General features: G+C 41.7%; 1 protein-coding gene across 9 annotated transcripts in view; it reads right to left on the bottom strand.

Annotated features, from left to right (window-relative positions):
* Positions 1–24,888, bottom strand: part of TTC7A (tetratricopeptide repeat domain 7A) — a 179,685-nt gene that overhangs the window by 38,693 nt on the left and 116,104 nt on the right. For 7 of the 9 annotated variants that reach the window (XM_074818080.1, XM_074818076.1, XM_074818077.1 and 4 more), the window contains 4 exons: positions 23,739–23,855; positions 19,676–19,773; positions 12,977–13,111; positions 1,543–1,745 (listed from right to left, as the gene is read on the bottom strand). In XM_074818080.1, coding sequence (XP_074674181.1) covers positions 1,543–1,745; positions 12,977–13,111; positions 19,676–19,773; positions 23,739–23,855 — 553 coding nt within the window. Of the gene's footprint in view, positions 1–1,542; positions 1,746–12,976; positions 13,112–17,999; positions 18,269–19,675; positions 19,774–23,738; positions 23,856–24,888 lie in introns of those variants that run through there. The other 2 variants (XM_074818081.1, XM_074818084.1) reach the window with 2 other exon arrangements.

Raw genomic sequence — 24,888 nt, 5'->3', positions numbered from 1 at the left:
TAAAGGTTATAATTTGGATAACCTAGGAAGGATTTTCTTAAAGATGGTAAAAAGCACATGAATATGTTAGAAAGACTACCCATTCCTGACAAAACCTGGATACACTAAAGCACACTAAAGAAGATGTCACAGAAGCCTTTAAGGTCTCTTCTGTAGCCTCATTTTCAGAAACAGTTAAGCCATGTTGGGTGACATTTTCCAGAATAAACTGGGCCAGAACAGATGTGCATCTCAGAAATTCTTATTCCAAATTACTATAGTTTCAGAAAATTGCAAGCAACTGAAATGGGAAGACACAGTATGTGGTTCTGCTCATAAAATAAGACAAAAATGAAAGCTATTAGTATCATGTTGGCATCTAACTTGATGGCTGCTCTGGTATCAGTGACTCATCTGAAATCATGACACTAACTGAGCAAAGAAAGTCATTCTATCTTGCCAGGTTTTTACTGACTGATTTTCTAAAGGTTGGATCACCGCACAAAGTAATATTATTGCCCCATATAAGCCTGATACGTGCATAGCTGTTTTGTAACCTTCTCCTGACATAGGCGCCAGCTATTCATTTGCTGGTTTTGCACTGAACGTTCATTATTACCAAATATCTCCTCCCTTGCCTGCAGGTTCTATTATTTTCCTCTCCATTATAACTTTACTTTACATTTATCCTCTTGTGCACTGATATCCCTTCAGTTTTGGAGTTGTCTGCAAACCTCATCAGAACCAAATTTATGCTAGCAGATTTGTGTTTCCTGGCTAAGACACAAAGCAGTCACATGGATATTGAATTCCTGTAAAAATTAAATTAGTCAAGAAAGACTTCTAAAATCCCAGAGAGACCTAGTAAGGGCTACAGCTAACAAGACACATCACTGATGAAACATTAACTATTGTGATTTCATAAGAGAACTGGGTTTTGGTCTTCCACAAACTCCCTGTATTATTATTAAACTCTAGGCCCTGTGTCTGTAAATAAGCTTGTTTTGGTGATGGTGCAACAGAAAAAAAAACTTGTTGGATAGGAGTGTTACCAAAAAACCCCACAAATGTGAAGTCACTACCCCTACAAAAGGTTGGAGCTAAGCCGCAGTTCAAGACAATAACAGATTAATTTTACCGTAAACTCATAGTTTAGCTTGATTTGAGCAGACACAAGACTCCAGCCCAAGGTTTACAAACCCCGTACACATCTATATTCTATAGTTATTTAGTTCAGATCTCTCAAACACCAGTGTACTGCTTATTTAAAATATGTAACAGTTACTAGGAAAAGCAGCAAGACAAAGCAATGAATTGACTTCCAAAACTATCAGCCTTTGTCAATTAAAATATTTACTTTTGACACAAGTCCTAATTAGTTAAAAACATTCAATCCAGTCTTAAAATAGAGGTTCAAGCTACCCAATTTATTCTTGGAACAGTCACTTGCTCTCAGGATTAGGAAGACAATGGCATCCAGAGCAAGCATGAGCCCTCTCCCCTCTTATTACAGTTAATCAGAAACATAAATACTATAATGGAGCTGAGCCCCTGCAAACTCACCAGGCTGTGCATAATTTCCACTCCAGCTGGATTCACAGTGAGTGCTTCATCATACAATTGCCTAGCCTCCTCCAAATTGCCTTTCATCTCTGCAAGCCTCCCACGCATGTACAGTACAGCATGAGATGTGGGGAAAAGACTAGCTGCCTCCTGGATACAAAAGCCTGCTTCTTTGAGATGCTGCTGTTCCATGAAGAGTTCAGCTAAAAAAAAAACAACAACAACAACAAAAAAAACAGAAAAAAAAAACAACAAACACCCTACATTAGTTGAAATAAGTCAGAGACCTTTCTTCACATTAATTACATATCATCTCCCTTAAGCATATTAAAACATGAGGCCATGATCCTGCACAGTGGTTACTACTATGGTTAGTGCTTACTATCACAAGTGGATTCACTGAGTATTTTTTCAGTGCTAAGGACTCTAATACAGATGTTCATGGACATCTTTGGGTGTTGTCTGGACAGAGGACAGCCTTAAGGATTCCGCAATCAGGAACGTAAACAGTGCTGAACTGAGCCCTAAGGAAGCAGGGCTAGTAGCCACTTGGAGCCATCATATGTATTTCCAAATAATCTGGGGAAAAAAAGAACAGAATAAGTCATCACCGTCTACTGAGAACTTTAAACATGTCAGAGTAATAGGATACATCTGACTGAGCTGGACATTAGATAACTTATTTAAAAAGAGTATTTCCACATTTTAAAAGATGATTAAAAGCGTTTCTCTCTGCTTATTTGTCTAGTTTATGAGATAGTTGTCTCTTAACTTTCAGAGACTATTAAAAGCAAAAGGCTTTTATCATAGAGACTTATTTATATTGTGTATTCACGCATTTACTTCCTCATACATACTCTACAGAAAAACAAAACAGAGCTCTTAGAAGAGACTGCTCAGTCATTTACTTCCTTCAATTATCAGCAACTATCTTAGTGGTTTTCTTAGAAAAATCTAACAGGCATACTAATGTGCTTGATTGTCAATTTGTTAATCAAATCATTTCTCATGTTAAACAAATTTCATAACCTACCTCATGGTTAAAACTTTCATATTTCTCGGGATTTGGACTAGATCATTGGACTAAATGATCATTGTGGGTCCCTTCCAACTAAAATTGTCTATTCTAATTCTAGATTTATTATGTATTAAATCCTTGTAAAAGGCTTCAAAAGTGATACTCAGTTTTCACTCCTGCACATAACTGAAAAGGGAAATTGTGTTTTTCGATATCTATGTATGTATGCATGTATGTATGCATGCACATGTGTATATAAGATAATTCTCTCTCTTTATACAGCGGCCATTGCTCTTTGGTCTATAACATGTTTGTGTTCTATACGTTATCACTGCAAAAGCTCAAAGTCTCTCTCTTTTTTAATTGATGTGGTAATGCAGTAAGTATTGACAGTTCAAGAGTCCAACTCAAAATGACTAATTCAGGCTCCAGATTTAGATAAGTAATTCTGAAATTAGAGACAACTGTAAATGCCCTAACTTTTAAAAGGTAGTGAATATTTTCAGGAAGTCTCTGTGAGGGTGGAAATTAGCCTATACGTTCCTCTTAAATAGCTTTGAAACTCTGCCAGTCTCAAAATGTTGGGAGACCCAGATGACTGTGGGGACGTGGCATGCCGACATAGAGCTTGCTGAGTAGAGGTGAGCAGGAGAGCATCTCAAAGGCAGTCCTGCCTGACCATGGAAAGGCTCCTCCTTGGCCTATCTGGCATGAGCCTGGGACCACAAATAACACTTCTACTGGCACACTGAAAATGATTGTGAACTGAAATAACAGCATGGCTGAATACCCTTTCACTTCTGAAGTGGTCCTTCTAGAGGAAGGGTGAGACATTGTTGAGAAAATGCTTTCTTAGCCATCCCTAGGTTGTGCCACAGATAAATGTCATTGTCCAAGGCTGTCAACGTGAGCAAAACATTAATTCCTTGGTAAGAGCTATACTCTTTAAGAGTGAGTCATATACATTTCTCTCTGGTTAATCATTATCAATCACAGCATGCCTCCCTTCCCATGGCTCCAAGAGGCTGCAGCTATCCATAATAACAGAAAGCAAGGCCGTGTACCTTGTCAAGCTGAGTATGTGCGCAGCCTTATTCAACAGTTTGTGGGAGGACAGTATATTACTTGCACTTCCCAAGGAACAGAGCATTTTCCTGCCAAGTGCTGCACAGCAGCTGACGCCATGCATGTGGCAATAATGAGGATGGAGATGTGCAAAGTGACGATTCACAGCCTGAAGACGAACACTTCGTTTGCAAAGTTAGCACAAACTTAGTGGCACAAAAAAAGGGGTGAAATCCTGGCACTGAAATCAGCAGAAGTTCTGGATACTGCCATATTTAAAGCTCTATTAGAACTAACAGCATAATGTGACTTGCTTCATTTCAGAAAAGAATCAGGAGCAAGGGGGTTTAGACGTGAAATCACGAACAGCCGGTGTTTCAATGCATACAAAATGGAGAGTATTTATTCTTTCTTTCAATGGTACCTGCAAATCTTCCTCAGTAATAACAATTATTTAGAGGAAGTGCAGCAACACAGAATCTAAATAAGATCTACAAATTGTGTTTTATGGTATGGTAATGTAGCATATTAAAGTTCAGTCCATTTCTTTGCAGGCTCAATAGTCAATAAAAAATTATTTAATGGTGTGGGAGGCCTAATTTACATTAAAAAAAGAATGAGAGAGGTGCCTTTGGGTTACAAAAGGAAAGGAGTGCACCCACCCAGCTAAAAATAGACATTAAGGGAAAACGTTTAGGCCTTCATTAAAATGTGTTTTCTGTAAACTCATTTTTCATTTCTATTACATACTCATTTTATTTACAGATTAACAAGATACGCTTACGCAACATGGAATAAAAACACAGCTAGAGGCAGAAATCAAACCCAAAACCCAAGGACTCATTAAATTCATCATGGTAATACTACTGCCTCCTCAATGGTACTGAAAGTACTGAAACACCTACCTTTGTATTACCTAGGTTAGCAGCTTCCTGTCCACTGGATTATTCAGTCATTCTTCTTATATCACCTAATCTTGCTGTAAATAAACATCTAACCAAATTAGCAGTCCTCTCAAGGAAGTTCTGTTATAGAGATGTGACACTCATCCTAAACAGAGGGTATCTCCTCAGGCTGACACAGGTAGAGAAGATCTGTAATTCTTACCTTGTGAAAGGTTCAATGCTTCAGAGAAACTATTTATGAACCTCCACTTGTCAGACTACATCAGTCTTGGTACTGACATTCTTTGCAGCTTTGAATCTAAAGGCCATGTTTGCAAGGTACCTTGCTCTCTCTCACTTAACACCATTTTCATAAAAACTTCAACAAATTTGCATTCTGTTTTGAACTAGGTACCACCAAAGGCTCTCTGAATGCTACTGAGCAAAGAGAGATGATCATCCCGGATGTACCAACTCCTCTATTAGCATTACTCCTCTTTGGAGTAATGCTAGAAACTCTTGAGTATGAATGATTATTAAGAAGTATTTCAGCATTTTTACATAGAGGTATAAGCTGAGACAGTGCACTGCATGGATGGGCAAAGAAAGGATGAATCGTGCACTATCTCCTTTCATTACTAATCGAAGCTTCAGCCTGCACCCACTGAGACCATGCGCAGCTATCCAGCTGACTCCAAGGTCCAGCCTAGCACGATTCATTTCTTATATCTACCTTATGCTTCCCATCTGTGCTCTCTTGCAGTACCGTCCAGCCTACTCTGCTGTTGTTCCAGACAACTGTCATCTCCTCTTGGTGGCTGTGGCCTCCTTTGTCTTGACTTGCAACTAAACTTCCTAATGCTGGGTCCAATCCTTGAGAGCAGCATGGATCTCCACTCAGATTATCATTAGCTCCTAATACGAGCTCCTAGTTCCTTCAGCTGTTTCTGCTAGCATTTAAGTTCATCTACAGTGAAAATCCTTAATCAAGTGAGTATTGCCAGAAGCATATCATCTACTCGCTCTCTAAAGACCAGTAACAAATGCACAGACCCAGAGCACTTCCCAGAATACTGACAAAGCCAGATCTCCTACAGTCAGACTCCTTTTTTTTGTCTCCAAGATAAATTATTTGACAGATCTCCGTTAGGGAGTCCATCAGAAGAGTAACAACAGTGTAATCTATTCATGTCTGCATCACAGTGCTAGTCTGAGGAACAGAGGTGCTTGCCATCACCATGAACACTGACTCTATTTCTCGTTTCGTGTTTCAAAGTGGCATCAAGAGTGATTGTACTTGTCACCACAAAAGCAGCAACAACTGTAATTCTAGCCAAAAAAATCAAACGGATTTGAAATGTATTTCTGCAGCGTGAACAACCCAAGAGTTAACATTCCATTCCTTGCGAATCACGTTTGGTGTTATCCAAGATGCAGCACTTAACTCCCACAAGCAGACTGCTCTACATCACTCAGTTGTGTGTGCCCACCGGATCTAAAGCACTTGTCTACTCTCTCTCGTCCACCCCAAAAATGCTACTGCACAGCAACATGGCCAGCACAATGCAGCCAGATGCCCAGCACGATGGTACAGTAGGGAGCAGCCCTTCACACTTTAAGAAGGTGAGAGCACCTGTGAGGATGTGTAGGGAGGTGGCTTCTGTCCCACATCACGTGCCTTCAGGGGCTATTAATGCTTGTTACTGCAGCAGTCCTTAGCCAGCTGGAAAGACCCAGTCCTCTGAGACAGCGCTGCCTTCAGCAGTGAATACAGAGCTATTACCGTGACAAAGGGTTCCCTGCTGCCCTTCCTTTCTGGCAGGTGACGTTTAGTCATTGTTCCATGTTATGACACCACCCAGCATGCAGTAGCTTGACAATTCGTGGGCCGATTAGATGGAAGATCACTCAAAACTGTATCCTGACTGCAATAATTTCATTTGATGCAAACCTTTGATACAGAAATGAAGAACAGAAACTGCCACGTGTTCCCATCCACCTGAGCTCAGCCACTTGCTCTTCTGAATGAAGCAACAGATTTACAACCTCAAAGGCTGTCTTTGCATGCAAACTGGTGGTTAACTGGAGTCCAGGGACCTGTTTTAAATTTCCAAGCTTCAGGTCTCACAGGGGTTGAAATGGCCACTAAGCTTTAAATAAATTTCCTGTTTCCTTCTTCATGATTGTGTACACTTTATCACTTGCCCAAGACTTACTGAGCAGCTGAGGAAATGCTAGTATTTGGTAGCCTCTGTTGTTCTCTGGGTACCACTGGAAGTGCAACAGGTTCCTCTCCATCTCTTGGCAAAGGATCTACAGACTGCTTAACAAAAAGCATTGCTAGCTGCTGCCCGTTTCCTTCACAAGCGAGTGTTCAACACACACGTGCATGTTTGCATGTTCCAGACTTCGAGAAATGGCATGTGCTCTTTGAAGACTGCCCATGCCAACGGATTATCAGTCCACAAAGTTTCATGTCCTGCTCCAGCAATGAGAAATATCCAAAACCCTCAGGAATGAGGGAGGCAATCCAAAATGCACAGTACTGATACAAGGCCAAGACTCCTTTTTAATTTTTAAATTAATTGTTGATAGAAAATAAAATAAACCAAGCTGGAGAGTGCAGCTCAAAACCTAGTATCCCCCTGAAGACATTCAGATGAAGAGAAATGGGAAATTTGGTGATCTTAGCCTGCACCAGAAAAGCCTAGGACAGCGCTTGCTAAACCAGGAGGCTTAGCAGAACCACTGCTGGCTTCTTAACTTCACTAGTAACATTTCGAAGGGGACAAAACCAGCTCACTTTACCACTTCTATCTCCTGTGTGAAGTGTTTCTAATACCTCCTAGTAAGTAAACACACTGCAGTGCAACCATCTTTGCACTACACCTTTATTTTCCTCAGTAATAGCTGTGGAATAAAGGACTCCTCCTGCTCCCTCTCACCAGGCTCCAGCTTTTCATACTGCTTTGGTCACAAAAATCAGCAGTGCTTAAGGAGCTCAAGAACTCAAACAGTGAATAGGGAAGTTCTAAATTTGAAATTCTAAAATTTTAAAGCACTTTTTCTTAAAAAACAAAAAGAAAGAAAAACATTAGAATTGCTTCAACAACCAGTGCTGCATCACTGGACAGTATCTGGTCCCAGTTATTCTGGCAATGTTAGTAAAGATGTCTCCCAAACCTGATAAACACTTTTAATATCAGAGCTAATAACCTGAGGGGGTTTAGGATTGCTAAAAGCTTCGGGAAGAAAGAGCATTTACATACCCGTGTGCAAGCTGTGCAAATACAAGTTGTGCTGGGTGAGCCGAGGGGCAGCAGGGGAGGGCCTGGCTATGCTCTTTTGGCTGCTGCCGGGGCGCCTGCCGTGTGGCTGTGCGGCCACGGGCCAGCCGGGGTTGAAGATTCCAGCCCACTGGCCCCGACAACACGTTCTCGTGGAACAAAGCCCATCTCCTCTAACACAGTTTTTTCCCAGGAATTAGCCCATACGGAATAAAATAAATAAATCGCAAGTGTTTTGTGAAGGGGAAAAAAAAAAGTTCCTGCTGTACATAACTCGGGGGAGCAGATGTTTTTCCATTAGCTCACTGTTCTCTGCTACACTGGCTTTCTTTACATTTCTTGTCTGTGGCATGTTCATTGTAAGATTTTTTTCCTGGGGTAAACTTTAGCATGTTACTGAGACAGCAGGTAGCCCACCCCAGCCCCACTGTGAGTACGTGGAATAGTTATCCTAGTAATTTTTCTTTAAATGTTCCTTTAAATTAGCCCTAGGTCTACCTGGTGAGGTTTGCAGGCTGTGCTTAGCAGGCATTTAGCCAATCTTAGATCAAATTACCAGACCTACTTTCCTGTGAGTGGCCATATTTGGTAAAGTATTGGGTTAGTCAAGAAGCTAAATTGTCAGATATAAAGTACTAGTAAAGACAAACAAAGTGGACATTGTAGTTAAAAGTAAAGCTTAAAATAATATAGTAACAGAAGTTGGAATATTAGAACTCTTATTAAAACTGGCTTGCAGCATTCTAAAATGCTCTGTATAAATAGAGCATACAGTTATTACTGCCTGGAAATATAATCATACATACCTCAGATAAGAAATCACTCCAGTTACCCAAAGCGCTTAAAACTATTAAAACTATTTCTTTTCAGTACTGACATGCTTTGCTCTCTGGGTCAAAAGTGATCTTATAAAAGTGTCGAATGAAGGTAAATTTTGGTCCTAAATTTGAACCACTTCAAGTACATTTTCCTTTGCCAAACAGCACGACTATTTTCTAAACAAGAAAGGAGGAGTACTGGCATGATTTTAAAAAGGAAATAAGGGGTAGAAATAGTTCATAGGTCAGACATTTCTTTTGGTAACACAAGTGGTATTATCACCATTTACCACCCATTATCTAGGATTCCCCTTGTAGCTCTTCCTGCAACAGGAGGTAGAAGTTAGTAAGGTTTACCAGTGCTACGGAAGTTCCTTCTCTCCTCTCAAAGCTGAATTCAAGCTCTCAGTCACGAAAAGTGGAACAAAGAGGAGAAATGAGCATATGTATTGCATAAAGACCACCTCTCCTTGGAGCTGCACCACCGCAGCATGTGCACTGCAGCACCCTTCCCGAGTACTCTCTGAAATGAGTTGTTTCTCAGACTTTGGGCCAAGAATAATGTTTAGGCTTATTAATGTTAAAGACTAATGAGATGACTCCTTTTAAGAAGCCATTACATTTCAAGAGGACTGGGGAGTGTATTGATAAAAGGGAGCAGACCAGCTGTGTTAACAGTCTTTGCTGCAGAACACTTGAAAACAGAGTATGCCTATTAGTATACCAAGCATGCCTGCTGCAGGGAGCGGACAACCTTTCTAGTCTCTGGGGACAGCAGACCTCATACTCTTCCAAAGCTAATTGTGACTACCTGCAGGGAAAACAGGAAGATACGGAAGCCCACTGAAGAAATGTGCTAAACTCCCTGCTGCAGATGACTGTACTCCCAGCTCGTCCTACAAGAGATGGCTGGACATAAGATTAACAGTGAAAATTCAGTTTTATTTAGATGTGTGAAAGAGGACTCTTTCTAGAGACCACAGATCCATTCGGTAGCTCTTTCGTTGCTTGCCAAAGTTCACTAGGCATTGCTGTAGGGAAAGACAAGGTGCAGCATCCATTATAGTGCAGCACATTTGGACTTAGCAGCTGCACTTCCAAAGCTGCTGCTTTATTATCTTCCCTATGTAACTGTGGTGGTCATAAACCCAGAAAAGTTGCAGATGAAAACACTAGGTCTATGCCCTCGTATGTGCAAGATAAGTATCTTCAATCACAGCACAAAAGAGATCAACTATTTGCACAGGGTTCACAGCCTTGCCTTCAGCCACTGTTAAAAGAATGCACATATTCTCATGCGCTAATCGTGAGACCTGGTAGGAGCCCAGCAAGGGGTCTCCAGCTCCGAGGGACTGAGGATGCTTCTGCACAAGACAGTAACTCCTGTTGCAGCTGCAGGTGGAGGATGACACAGTAAGGATTCCCCTGTGTGAGCACCATCTGATAGCTACCACCTACAAATGGTCACTGTTGCAAGTGTATGGGCTACAGGAAAAAGCAACAACATGTTTGTCAAGCATTGGAACAGGCTGCCCAGGGAAGTGGCTGAGTCACCATCCCCAGAAGTATTTAAAAGATGTGTAGATGTGGCACTTAGGGACATGGTTTAGTGGTGGACTTGGCAGTGCTAGGTTAACAGTTGGACTCCAAGATCTTAAAGGTCTTTTCCAGCCTGAACGATTCCATGATTCTATGTATGTGCTGGCTTTGTGGCCTGGCCTGGCCTGGCTGCTTGGGGGCTGTAAGAACAGCTTCACACAGCTGTGGGATAGCTGGTTTTGTATACCTCTTTCCAAACTAAGTGCAGAAAGCTCTAACCAGATCAGTTGGTTGGTACCATTAGTTTTTATGCCTTGGGATATGAAGAGGCACAGGAACTGTAATGGCTCTAATGGAACCCAGACACGATTGCAGCCTGGTGCTCTAAATCCATACCCACACATGGAGACATGGCCAGCTGCATCCTGTTAGTGTTTGAAAAGGACAGACGCTTTGTTATAAATTTACTGTAGTATGAGGTTAGGAAATCGTAATAATTTTATCTAAAGATTTATGATTCATGTTAAAAAGGTTAAAGTGTTAATGACAACAAAAACAATACACGAGTCATTTCCCAAAGGCAGATTAACATTTTTTCCCTTTAGAGATAGGACACTGAGGTATGAAAAAGTTAGGCAACTTGCCTAGAGTCACAAGATGACTCATTGACTGAAAAAGGACAAGTCCAAGCTAAACCTGATAGAAATCTACAGCATACTGATGCAGCTCTTTCACGAATATCAAGGGAGTCCGGATGCAGGTGTCAGAATGTTATGCTAATCGCCTGTTGCTTTCCACAGCTATTAATTTTGGGGTGAGCTGTAATGCAAAAGCATGTGACCACCTCAATGGTTTTTAACCACTCATTTCTGTTTAATTTGTTGTTTATGAAATATCTTTATTTTGGAAGTTATTAGCTTTTTACAAATATACCTGTTCCTCCTCTCCCCTCCTTCTAGATGGGAAAGACTCTAGTACAGAGGGTCACTGATACCCTTTCGGACTATTCCACTCACTTAGCCCAGTGTAAGCTCCAACCCACTTCAAAGAAGTCCTCTAATTATTCACGTGCTGTGCCCTTCTCCACAGAGAGTAAACACTACTCCAAAATACCTGCATCTCTCTTCATCCCTAAGGATACCAGAATGCAGTGACTTCCACGCTACTGTGAGGAGACTGGGCAGTACCTCACCAAGAGCTCATTAGCTGCATCCATAATGATAACTGACTTCATAACAAAATTACAAAGCAGTCACAGTATGTATTTTCTGAATATCAATCCTGATTCAAGTCCAGTTAAAAGTAGGCATGAAACAAAGCAAAGATTTAAAAAATGATAGAATAGGACAGAAAAGTTACAGCTTATAAAAATAAATTCTATCTAAAAGAATTAACATCTTTGAGAAAGGCTCTGAAAAGTAATCGTAGCAATTCACAGCTAGGTCACAGCAAGCACTAGGCCTTTATTGCTTTTGTCTTTTCACACAGCAGCAAAAATGTAAACTGCCTAGAGCTATCTGCAGGATGATGGACAACAGACACCTGACTTCTCATCACAATAAACTCTGTTTTTTCTGCTCCCCACCAGCCTCCTCTGCAGCATTAAATCAGGAGCATATAAACTGAATAAAGCAAAATCTTGTTAGTGATTTTGAAGCCCACAGCACATCACTGAAATTTACATACACACAAGCCATTAAGTGAACACATGTGACTAACTTAAAGGATGATGCATTCCATCAGGTAACTTCTTTTGTTTAATAGTTAGGCAAATTGTAACAAAAAGAATGTCACATATTTTGTAGCAAAATGGAAGTCTAACTGGTAGGAAATGGCCCACAAAAACAGCTATAAAAATCTTTGCTGAGAAGTAGGGTGAGACTGTCAGGTTTTATGTGAGAATTGTCAATTTTACAGATTAGCTAAATGAGAATTTGAAAGGTTCTCCTGAATACAGAATAGCAAATTATCAGCAAGGTTCCAGTGGGCTCTGCTTTTTTTTTTCATTGCAAATGGTAGCAGAGACATCTAAGAAACAATCACAGCACTCAAATGGTAATTTCAGGCGCACAACTGTGGGCCCAGTTGTGGAAGAAAGGCTGTGTCTCTTAAGAGCAAAACTGCAGGGTCAGAACTCCATCAGCCCTGAAATGTTGGAATGCAATGGCAGAATGTGCTGGGCAACTTTGTTCCTCATCAAGTGTCCTACATAAAACTCATGTAAGAGTTTGGAGATTGCCTCTAAGTAGAGTTCCTTCTCACTGTTCTCTTTTCCCTTTATGTGCTCTGCTGTATCATCTCTGCATGAGTGTCTTAAACTGACATGCAACCTACAAGTCCTTGGGAGATTCAAACAGTCAAGGATAAAATGAGTGGAGGACTTGTTCTTTTTAATAATTTTTACTTAAACCTCAGCAAAGATTGGAAAGTTCCCAGTCTAAATAACATTTAACACATGGTTTGCCCAGTCTTATTGCAGGGAAGCACGTAGGAAAAGGAGAATGAAAATAACTGTTCCTACCAACTACCATTTGTTGATGAAGAACTACCTACAATCTTTTAAAAGCATATTTTAGTGATGATTGAAGTTTTCTGTGTGTTATGGAAAAATAGAGACAAGCTGAAAAATTGCACTACTCCAGTATTTTCTTTGGTATATTGAATCAAATAAGTGGTATCTCAAAAATTGGCTGGGAGAGATAGGCAGATTTTCTGCTGGAATAAGGTGATTTTCAACTACTGATTTCAACTACTCCGTTAATGCTTGTGTCATCTCATTCACCACTGGAGGGAAAAAGGAACTCCAGGTGGTCCAGGACTTACCAGCTCGTAGCCAGATTTGTTCAAGAGCTATCCACAGCTGCATGGGTCCTTGTTTCATTGCACCGCTCTGCACAGTTATTTCAGACATGGCCTGTTCCAGTCTTGATGCAGCAAGGGAAGAGGCTCGCTGTGATCCTATAGACCAACCAAACAATAACATTCATGCATTTTATACTTATTTTGGATATTTCTTTGACTCATTAAGGCAGCAGGTCTGATTTATGATTACATAAAACTGCATCAGTTTTATGTAATAAGAACTCCCCTGGATTCTGGAGTGACCAACTGGAGAACCACATTTTACAGAAGGTTAATTTACTGAAAAAAACCCTACTAAATCACCCAAGGGCTGCAGCTCAAACAAGCAAATGAAGAGACTGACATTAATTTTATAAACGACTGCTTAGCATTCATCAAGGAAGCAACTGTACATCGCTCATCTGGAAAACAGAACTCTACCATCAAATATTGCCCACAAATACTTATTAGTAACCCATTTTATAAGCACACGGTCACCATACAATTACAAAATATGGCCCACTAATGTAAAATCTTAGTACAGCTCTACATAGTAGCTTGGCACCATTCACACAGCACACACGTTTCAAGTGACATCAATATTGTTCTGCTGGTTTAGAGGCAGTGTGGATTTTAACCTCGGGAGCAGAAAGCTCAGTGCTTTGACTGTATTAACCTTTAGTATGCGCTGTAACATTTATGCAAGAATAAAGTATTTGACGCCCACATCTCTGGGACAAAACATCACATCAAAAGCTACTCCCAGGAAGAATGCATGGGCAGAGACCACATTCTTCAGTACAGCAAGTGGGATTACACTGGTGAGTTGGCCTCTCAGAGGGGTACCAAAAGGGTGGCAACAAAATAAGAAGCAACAAAATAAGATTTCAGAGTTGGCTGTGTAAAGTTTTGGGAAATAAATCTTTTAATATATATATGTTTAACATAACTTTAAGGTTGATAAGCTCTTTCTCTGGAGAGCTGCTGTGACTGAAGCACTTATGCTGATTAACGTTACTCTTCAATGTATCCTTATAGGCTGGCCTTGTAGACCACAAGATTCTGGAGTTAAAATCCCACTTTCTCTCACTGCAGCCACCCTGAGGGAGCAGCAGAGCCTAGGAACAGGCACTCTGAGAAGCTGGGATGGCTCTGGGCAAGGGAAGGGACAGAAGGGCAAACACCTGTCACCGGGGCATATGCATTAAGTGGTCTCTCCGAGAGGGACAGCATACTTTTCCAGCTGGAGCATGCTGAAGAGAGGGTTGCCAAACCACACCTCCTCACCAGCAGACCATCACCCGGGGCCAGGGCGCCAGCAGGCAGAGCAGCATGGTCCCCTGGCTCTGGTCCCCTGGCTGGTGCTCCTCTGAATGCCGAGCTGGGACCCAGCCTTCTGCCAGGCGTGAAGGGAGGCACATTTTGGCCCCACACTCCTTTGGGAAGACACGTGTGCGGTGTGGGGCAGGACACGGCCGCTGCTTCTACCTTAACGCGAGGCAGCGCCGCCTGTCTCTCTGAGTGTCATGGCTAGGGAAAGGCTGCAAGTGCGACTCGGAGCCTAAAACTGCTGTGGGAAATATCTGTCCCATTATCTCACCGCTAACTAATGTAATTCATTTTAAGCAGAACTTCAAAACAGCCCTGAAGCGCAGGCGCCTCCCACGGCTCCCTTGGAAAATGCAAATGTGCTCTTCCTAGATGCATTTCTTAAATTCCTACATATTTTCAAAGACATTCCTGATCTAAAGTTCCAAGAGATGACAGTGCAGTAATGTAGCAATTATGGCTTTAATGGTACGGTAAAAGCCATTCTGCTTTGCACGGAGAATGTGTTATATTTAACAGTTTATTTAACAGATCCATCTTCACCCTGTTTCACTACACGGGATTCCTCCCCCTGCCCTGCCCACCCACACTCCTCTCCCTGTCCCTACCTACACCTGGAAAAAATTTCACCGAAACTCCCAGGAATTCAAGACAGACAAGGGTTGTTTAACATGGGGAAAACTACCAAGCACTCACCCCCAGTCATCCAAAGCACAGACAGCTTCTTTGCAGGGCAGAGGCAACAAGAAAATGGCCATGTGAACAGCTAGTGATGTTATTAGGAGCACTTTGAAGTTAGGGCAGACCTCTTGCCTCCTAGATTGGCAAACTTGGCAAAAAATTACATGGGCTTTGGGGATTTTGCAGTCAGCCTAACCAGATTCTTGTACTAGCACTCCTGATCATGTTAGCATGCTTTGAAAGCAACTTTCAGTATTACACTTCTCTGCCGAAACTGCCCTCTTTCAGGGAGGCTTTCTGGAGCTGTTTCTTGCAAGCACCCGTATGTAATGCTGGTCTAATGGCACTAGGTGGGCAGATGGGCTAGTGTTTTATTCACATCCTCACAGAGCTCGGGGAAATCCTCTTTGCCTTGCAAGTCAATCCAAGGAGACTTTGTCACCGTAAGGCACATTTGTGCATTTTGGAGAGGTTCACACACTGCTGTGAGGCTAAACAGCCACTTAGGATCTACTAAAGCTTCCTTCCCCCACAAAGCAGGCTTTACAGGAATATCACTATGAGCTAGTTGCACTCAAAGGAACACGAGTTAGCTGCTCCTCCTTCTCTTCATTAGCTGGGTAGTTGCCAAGAGGGGAAAGCCTGCGATTTGAGACTGATCTTGCCCAGTGCTGTGGGCTTCAATCTGCACAGCCATAAAAAGGGAACCCAAGATACTTAGCAATTTACAGCAGAGGCTCTTTGCATTTAACAGCCTTTGGCATTCCAGTCCTTTCGTGTTTATTTTCTTTTCCATTTCAGCCTACACAAGGAAGCAAACCACACTAGGCAGAGACCATCTGATGATCCCTTCCCATCCTTGCTTGGCCTCAGACACAGATACACTCCTTGTTCTAGACATACACAAGTCAGATGAAAAGGCTCTCTCCATCCCAGCCCATACCAGCACTTTTGATACTGCTGTTCTTACCCATCTCTGCTGGATGGCTTGGGAATGCTCCTTAAAGCTTGTCTGCCCAAATAAACTCTGTAAGAGAGGGTCTTTGCCAGTCTGGCCCTTCTAGACTGAAAGGAGCTCAGTCAAGCTCTGAACCTCAGGCAAGCAATATGGTGACCCTGGGGGTGGGCTGAAGGCTACCAGAGCCACAAAAGAGCCACTCTAACACACACTGTCTCCCGAGAGAGGAGGTACACATGTATTGCACCAGTACCACTCTGACCTCAGGGTGGCAGGGGAGCCAGAAAAACTTCAAGCAACATTACAAAAATGTCTCTGAATGTCTCATTATAAAATACCTCTTCCTAAAGAAATGTAGATCTTTATATGCTAAAAAAACACACAAAACCTGTCTCACAAAACTTTAATGTCATGCCTGAAAATACATGCAAATGTTGGCATAAGAAGATATCACATCAATTTGTTATTTTAGTGCAGTCTTTCTCTTTTTAACAGCTCCACTAGACAGAATATAAACTTCACATTTTACAATAAAGCCCTCCACACATTTTGGAAAGAAATCATAAAAATAACAAAATTGATTTTGTCATGATGAGCTCTGCATATAAGCCATACAAAATATATCTAAATAATTTTAAGGCACCGTTCTAGGGTTGTTATAAGACCAAGAAGGACCAAGTTTAATATTTTGCATCTATGAAAAAACTGCTATCAAAATAGAAATGTTTCTCAGTAGATTTACTAGGCTTATAAGAAACACAGAATTCCCTAGCCTAAATCACTTCAGGCAAGAGCATTATAAGATAAGACTAAATCAGAAAAAGAAAGAAACAGCAAGGCAGCTGACTGATATCGGTGAATTTAGTTAGGAACACTGCTTTAGTTAAGAGAAGGTGAAGAAAATAAAGAGGAATTAATCTTCCTGGCAGCAAACCTAAAATTCTGGCACAGCAAATAATCTCTTTCTGGTCTAACTGAGGAAGAAGCCAGTGTCAAACCCGGCCACAGTAATCCCCCCTTCAGTGACGAGCCCAGAGATCACAGAGTGCCTGTGCGTTACAGCGATACTGCCGCACGCTCCTGGGGGATTTCACGACGGAAACCAGAGCCTGTTCCAGAAGGATGGAAAAAATCAGACCTCCTCCTTCCTTCAAGCAGCCAGCCACAGCCACAGCTCTGGGGAGGCACAAGGGCGAGAGGGGCTAGAGCTGTACTCTCCAATCTCACCTCCTACTGTCTTCAAAGAGGCTCCCAACTGGGACAACAGACCCAGCTGCCTCCTTTCTGCAGATGGAGAACAGCAGCACCTAGAGCCTGCAGAGCAGCGAGCCACAGACCCTTGCTGAAATCAGCCAGTTCCAGTCCTGCACTAAGGCGGATGGTATAATTTCAGCACAAGCCTCATCCTTACGGCCACTGTGGGTGCAACCATGTTAGCATGCAAACCTAGATTCTTGAAGTGGAGGAGGAATACATTTCTTGGCTAAAATCAAACTGCATTCAGTGCAAATCACTTTATGTGCGTGAAAAGCTGGTTTAAAGCTTGCACTTTACATTAATTTGCTCTTTCTGGCAGGCAGTACCATGGCATACAGCACTTTCTGCTGAACTACAGCTGCTCCATTGCATGCTGGCTGCTAGAACCGGGCTAAGAGCAGGCTGGAACAGGTACCCAACCCAGGTGCTTTTTGAGGAGGGCACTACAGAGAGATCAAACGTGCCTGAGCTTAGCTGTGACTCTGGAGAAGGTGCTGCAGGTCTGCAGCGGAGGAGCAAGCAGGAGGCAGAAGTAAGGTCTTAGAAGGGTGGCACACCAGCACAACAAAATATTACAGGGTCTGCTGGTGGCAATTTGGTCTCAAAATTTCAAATTATGCTGTGAAGTGGGTGTAACCCAATTCTGGCCACACTCCTTTCTCCAGACAATTAAAAAGCAAGGCAAGGGATCTCCAGAAGAGCACAGGATCCACACGCAGAATACATACCATTAAGCACCAGCTAGAGCTGAAGGGGCACGGACCAGTTCAGGCTCAGTCCCACAGTCTAGGCACCATAATCCACTCGCTGTTTCAACAGCAGAGTGGGAATTGGATGGATAACAAAAGTACTGTAGCGAATAATATTTCTGGGTTTTATTGCTTTCCTAGTAATGCCTAGTGGCTGATGAATTCTGCAAATTACCCACAGTGTTTTCCAAACCATTTTCATATATTCACTGAAACTGAAAGTCCATTTTACTGCCCAGCATCAGGGATGATAGGATATATTTCACAAATCTTCACAGTTATTTTCAAGTGATGAGTATCCTAAATGATAAAAGGAAACTTTCATGTCATATCCACTCCCTTTTGCAGATAATTTTTAACATGCCAAACAGCACACACTCACTTAGTATATTCTCTTCATCTATCTGTGCTGAATTTGGCCTGTACTCTTCAATTAAACCAAAGACTATAAAACACTGCCATATTAACAATGAGAAAAAGGACCTATACAAAACACAGAGACTCATCTCAGCAAAGGCTAATAAAACGGAAATGTAATAAACAAATTAAAAATTACATAAATACGCATGTATAGAATCATTAAGATTACAACGTCATAAACATTGACCCTAAGTGTTTAACACTACAAAAAAAAGAGCAGACAAGCTGAATAATGTTTTGATGTTTGAATGTTTGTATGCTCAAGACCTAACCTTGCAATGCTTTTTAACCACTGGTGGGTGTAAATATGGGTTAAACACACATAATTTAATACAAGTCATATACCTAACACATAAGAACTTGTCCTCCATCTCAGCCGTATATGCTGAGCATGACTTCAGTTTTATCAATTCCAAATGCTCAAGATTAAGACTCAGACAAACCCCAATTCCCTAGCCCCAAAGCATGAGACTTATTTAAGTGTTAGTTTTTAAAATTAAGCTTTTATAGTCTTCTTGTCCAATTTCTGAGTCTGTGAGGTTCATTTTTTACAAGTGTTTCTTCTACATCCACAATGGTAGGAAGTTGCTCCCCTAAAAAACCATCCAAGTTAAAATGCAAGTTTCTCACATAATCATCTGATTTTGAGAGTTAGGATTTTAAAAGAAGCACCAAATATCACGAGACTTATGATAAAATCACAAGTCAGCAGCACTCTCTGAAAGCTTCCTTTCCCCTTCCTGCCAAGATTAGCTTTGATGTCTCAGTTATTTACATCTGCCTATATCTGTTACTGTGAATGTGTATTTGCCACATAATAAAGGATCACAAGGTTTACGTACAAATCCCAAAGCATATCACCCTCTAATAGGAATTGACACTCATTCAGCTTCCCAAAACCACCATAACAGCTGTCTTGATCAGGGCATCTAAAAAGGATTAAATTTTTTAGGGGGAAAAAGGAGGAGGAAAAAAAAAGGACTGAATTATACAGTTCTTGCAGAAGTATAGTGAACTCCCATCTAATACCCTTCATGCTCATCTCAGAGAGGTTTGTAAAAGAAAGCAGGAACTCATCTTTTTGTTTTATTGCATGGGGAAACCAAGGTGCAGTGACATGTCCTGCAGCAGAGATGCCCCTGGAGACAGAACGGGACCTCCTGACCAGCAGCCCAGCAACACGCACGCGTGTAGCACCACCGCCCCCCCTCGCCGAAGAAAGTAAAACATTCCCCTCTCACAAATGCATGCATTTAGGATGGGAAAACACAAATCTTGATTCCTCACCAGAATCGGTATCATGAGCATCCGGGAGCGTGAGATGCAGTCCATTATGCTTTTTGATCACTGGTGTTTCAGTCACACTACTTCCTTTCTCTGAGCCACTGCAAAGAAACAAAACTGTGTTACCCAGCCACATTTCAGCAGACAGACATTTGCCTCGAAGCAGGCAACGGTCTCATCTGGCTGCCACTGGAACTAGAAACTCAAGTGTTCCACTTGCCCACAAACAGCTTCTTGAATGTGTTGTTTGAACACCCCCACCCTGCCAATGGACGGGAAGCTCAAAGACACGGTGCCCAGCAAGGACTCCAGGGCACCTGGCGGTGTCAGTTCATTTGGCTTTGGGAGTCTTTGCAAACCACTGGATGAGGAACATGTTGGCAGCTAGAAGCCAGACCAGAGGAGGCCAACCAGCAGCCCCACACCCAGGAAGAACGACCCTCCCTTGAGCTTGTCTGCAGAAGTATTTGTTGACAGGTCTGCTGTGCTGATCCTTTTGAAACAGACCAATTACCACCTTCTACCAGGTGCTAATTTCTTCATTTCAAAGGGATTATTTTCTTCAATTCCACCTTTGTTCTGTTCAGAGGAGGAAGATGAAAGCTACCACATAGCACCACTTTATGAAAGAAGGACTATTTAGTCTGCTCTTCTACCAGGCTTCTATTCTCACAGGAGAGGTCTTCCAAACAGAAACTCAAAAAAAAAAAAAAAAAAAAATCATGTGCCTAACGAAAAATCACTTAACAAAGATCTCTTGAGGCTTCCTGTCACCACATAGTCTGCCATCCCCCCAGGATCAGATGGTGATGATATCTCCTCTCATCATCCATTAAGGGACAAAATATCTAAAGGAAAAGTGACTGCCCTGGCTACTTTTTCTGGCCCACTTCCAAGCCTGCAGCTCAGCCTTTGGACAATATTCCTCCCAGGAAACAAGCTGTCACAGTCGTGATTGCTGTGGATGCCCTGTCTTCCAGTCTGATCAGTCCTTTGGTAGGGATTGCACAGGATTCCCTTGAATTTGCATTAATCTAGCAGAAGAATTAGCTTGGGACTGCTATTTCATTGTAAACATGATTACTCTGTTATCACAGAAAACAATAGCAAAAGATAAAACAAGTCTTGTCCTCCTCAGCTAACAATCTAGGACTGAAAGCCATTTACTGTTGTTCATCATAATGGTAATCATATTTACAATAGCTAATGAACCTTTTACTTGGGCTTTGGGATCAAACATTATGGTTTCTGTTAATGGACCCTGAATTCTTGGCCATTTTCCTGTTTGCACAAATCTCCAGCCTTGACTGGGCGTCCCTGTCTTCCATACAGGTTTCCACACTGGTACCCCATTTGAGACTATCATGTGGTGACAGATACAAGGGAAAATTAAATTCTCTGTCCTGTGCCTCAGCCTTGCCTAGCCAGGATTAACCTAAGTGTGAGTGCCCTTAGGGGTACTTCTGTCTTTACTAGTGTATTGCGTACACAGGAACATGGCAGCTGCACTTCCAAATATTACTCCCATGAGGCAAGTGCTGCTTTGCTGCAGCAGCCATCACCACAAAGTCACTGTTCAGGCATCTGTTCATGGCTGAACACTGGCTTATACTTTATACTCCTACACAATGGATAGGTGATGAGACTGGTGGATGGCCTAAGATTGGCCACAGTAAAAACTGACCACAGGAGAGCAGCATTCAGAGAAGGCTTGATGAGATGGTCTCAGTTAACAAAATGCACCTCAGCACAGTCAACAGCACAGCCTTTTAACTGGGAGAACAGACTGAAATCCCAGCCTGAAAACCAAGTTTTGCATTGTGCAAAACAGCCACTCCCATCAGTTCTATTCTTAGTTGTTATCCTGGAGAAGGGCTGAAAATGAACTACTCCTTCAAAGCTGCAGTACAAGGCCTTCAGCCAAGAAAGCTTGTCCATGCACCACAGAAAGGCCAGTAGCCAGATGATTTGCCTCCTGCATACAGCACTGGTAAGGCTGACAGCGGGACATGCTGCCACTCCGCTGCCCATGTTTTTAAAAGGTAGTTGAGACAGTGGATAAAATGGTGACAAAAATTGATGAAGGAAACACTTGAATGTGAGAGTCTGCAGAGACACCAGTTTATCAGAGAGAAGACAAGAGGGGACTTGAGCACAGCATACGAATAGCTGCCTGGGGAGAAAATACTGGGCCCTGAAAGACTTCTTTAATCTACCAGAGTCATAGTAAAGTTGCAAAGCTGGGAAATTTAGGCCAAACAAATGCAACGAAATGTAACTAAAGCACAATTTAATTGTGTAGGTGATTAGCTGCTGATTGAACTAGTAAAGAGTACTGGATGCAAAAGCTCTCAACCTTATATAAATACAGGCTTCTCTTTTCCAAGAGGCCCTAAAATATGTTCATGTCCAAGTCTCACTGATAAGAATTCCCCTTAAATTCCTTTACAAGCCCAACCCAGAACATTTTACATATTTGTTAGCTGATACTGCTGCAATTTGCTTAATATAAGGGGTTTCCTGGGTCACTGAATCCAGTCTAAAACTGCAGGTACCAAGTTCGTTCTTGTTACCTTTCAAGCAGTGCTTCCCAATAGAAAATGCTTTATGAAGTATTTTTTGAGAAAGTCAAAAAGTCCCACTGGGAATAGCAGTGAAATACACATTAGAGCTCCTAAATGCAAAAGCAAAGCAAAGCAATTTGTTTTGTTTAGGCTTCTATGGCTAAAGCTTATCAAAAGCCTCTAAAACTATCACATCTTGGGTTTTTAAGTGTAACAGCCAAAGCACAGCTTGGGATCTGAATGCAGTCCAAATGGCTGAACTATTTATTTGTCTGTTTTCCAATGTACTCTCTTCAGACTCAGGCTTGTAGCCCCCCCTTGTAAAAGTAAATCTTACGCAGTCGTAATTGTTCAGTGTGGATTCGATCAGCTTCATGAGGACTACTCATGGGTATAAAGATTATTCATGTGAGAGGTACATGATTGAATCCTTAGCTAAAGAGACTAAGGCCTAAGGAAATCAATGATTCCAGCCTATAAGAGACCATTATCTCTGCTGCTATGTAAATATCTTGATTTTTGTGTTTGGTCTGCTGCTCATTAGCTAAACCAACAGGGAATTACTAATAATTCCTCAAGGACAACTTGTATATAGAAATGCATCATTCTGTACATATACTTCTAGTGTTTATAAAGCTTATGTAAATGCATACAGAAATTGGGGAGCAATGCAAACTTCATCAGTCTGCTGTCGTGACTGTTGCCATCAAGCATGCTGTCCTTCCGATCAAACACAACCTCTATCGACATTATAGGTGAGAGGTAAGTACAGACTTAGGATAGCATTCCCAAGACAGCTGTACAGTGGTATCATGACTAGGACAATATCCAAAGGGGGTGGGAAGGAAGAAAACCCCACCTGGTGACTTTCACACTCTCTAGACTTTTCCTTTCAGAGGAGAAGCAGATGAGAGAGGGAACAAACAGGGAAGCCGACACTGTTTAAATGCAGATTTACTGGGACATTGGAAGGGAGAAGGATGTTACATCCTTCACTCCCTTCCTTGCCCAGTTAGCACCACGTGCAACTGGCATGCAACCACAGCATATGATAAGAGTCTTGGCCATGCGCCTTTCTTTGGTTTACTCAGTTCAGGACTGTGTCACCCCCACACATTCCTGGGTGGTGCCAATTACTGCAGACTGTGAACAATAGCTGATGGATGCTCAGCACTATTGGGAAAAAAAAAAATATCTGCCCTCCATTCTGGACATCTGAATATGGATAGTGATGTTTAGACATTCAGATCAGAAACTCTTGGTTCAAACTGCTTCTTCAGTCTTAAAATCTTGAGGTTTTATTGTTCGGGTTTTTTTAAAATCATGGCTAATAACATCTTGCTTTTTTAAAAAAAAAATCACAGCTAGAAATATTACTTACATTCCTTTTTAAACAGTACTGTTTACTATCCTTTTTGCAAAATAATTATCTAGAAAATTAAAGAAGATAACTGCATCTCCATTATGAAATCTGAACTTGTTAGACAGTAGAGAAAGCCTACCTGTGCTGTAAAACACTATATACCATCTGCCACACCTGCAACATATGTCTGCATGTCACCAGAGCCTCTTCCGGTCCTTTATGTACCCATTCCAGTTTTACTTTGGTGAAGAGTAAGCTGCAAGATGAAAAAGAATAACTTCTGTTTTATTGGCATGTCATAAATGTGGAGAGTCAGTATCACTCTAGCAAGATCCTGGCAGCCAGCATTTTTACTTGCTTTGTATGTGCAGCAATAAAAGAAAACACCGTAGCACAAAACATTTCATTTGGCTCAACTTTGATTCCCCACAAGGAGATGAGAGGATTAACAATATTCCTCAGCTGCAGTCAAATTTGCGTCACAAAGCTGGCAGGACAGTGTTAAAAGCAATGCATTGCAAAGATAACAAGGTGAAACATACAGTGAACCTCATTTTAGTTTGGACAGCATTAAAAACAGAATAAAAAGGAATTGCCAGACTGTTTTCTTAGTCTGGCATCTTCTTATAGCACTGGCTTATATAATAAATTTCAGACAAAAACCCCAACACACTTCATATACACAGACAATTATGTAATGCCTCACAGGAAGGAAATGCTTTTTCTTAACCTCAGCTGGCAATCATCTCATGCCCCTAGGCAAGACAGCTGATAGCCCTTGTACATTCTTGTTCTAGGTAGTGTAACTGCTGCTACTATGCTTATACCTAGAGAACACGTACTTGCACAGACCACTGGAATTCAGCAGAATTAGGTCAAGCAGAGGTTAGAAGACAAATTCAGCAATGACACAATCTACCAGTTGCTGCTAGCACGGCTGTTAACACCATCCTTCACAACACCCTTTTTTTTTTTTTAATTGCCAAGATGATTGAATTTATTTATTATTTACTAATGTAAGTTTACTTCTTTGCTTTAAATGTTTTCATAAAGCCCAAGATCTACACATTTTGAATTAGCTTGATATGGCTAGCGATTAAGCTATTGGATGCACATGTATGTACATACATGCATGCAACATTAACAGCTGAACATTAAAAATCCTAAAACCAGTTTTGTGGATGTGACCTGCAAGCTCCTGCGGAATCCAAACAACTGCAGAATGAGACAACAACAACTGCACAGATGTTAGAGAAGACTTTGCAGCTGTATAAGGGATCCTTCACTTG

This window comes from Strix aluco, chromosome 3 (assembly GCF_031877795.1).
Source record: "Strix aluco isolate bStrAlu1 chromosome 3, bStrAlu1.hap1, whole genome shotgun sequence".
Classification (NCBI taxonomy): domain Eukaryota; kingdom Metazoa; phylum Chordata; class Aves; order Strigiformes; family Strigidae; genus Strix; species Strix aluco.
Note: the sequence above shows the minus strand (reverse complement) of the source record. Positions and strands in the feature narration are given on the sequence as shown.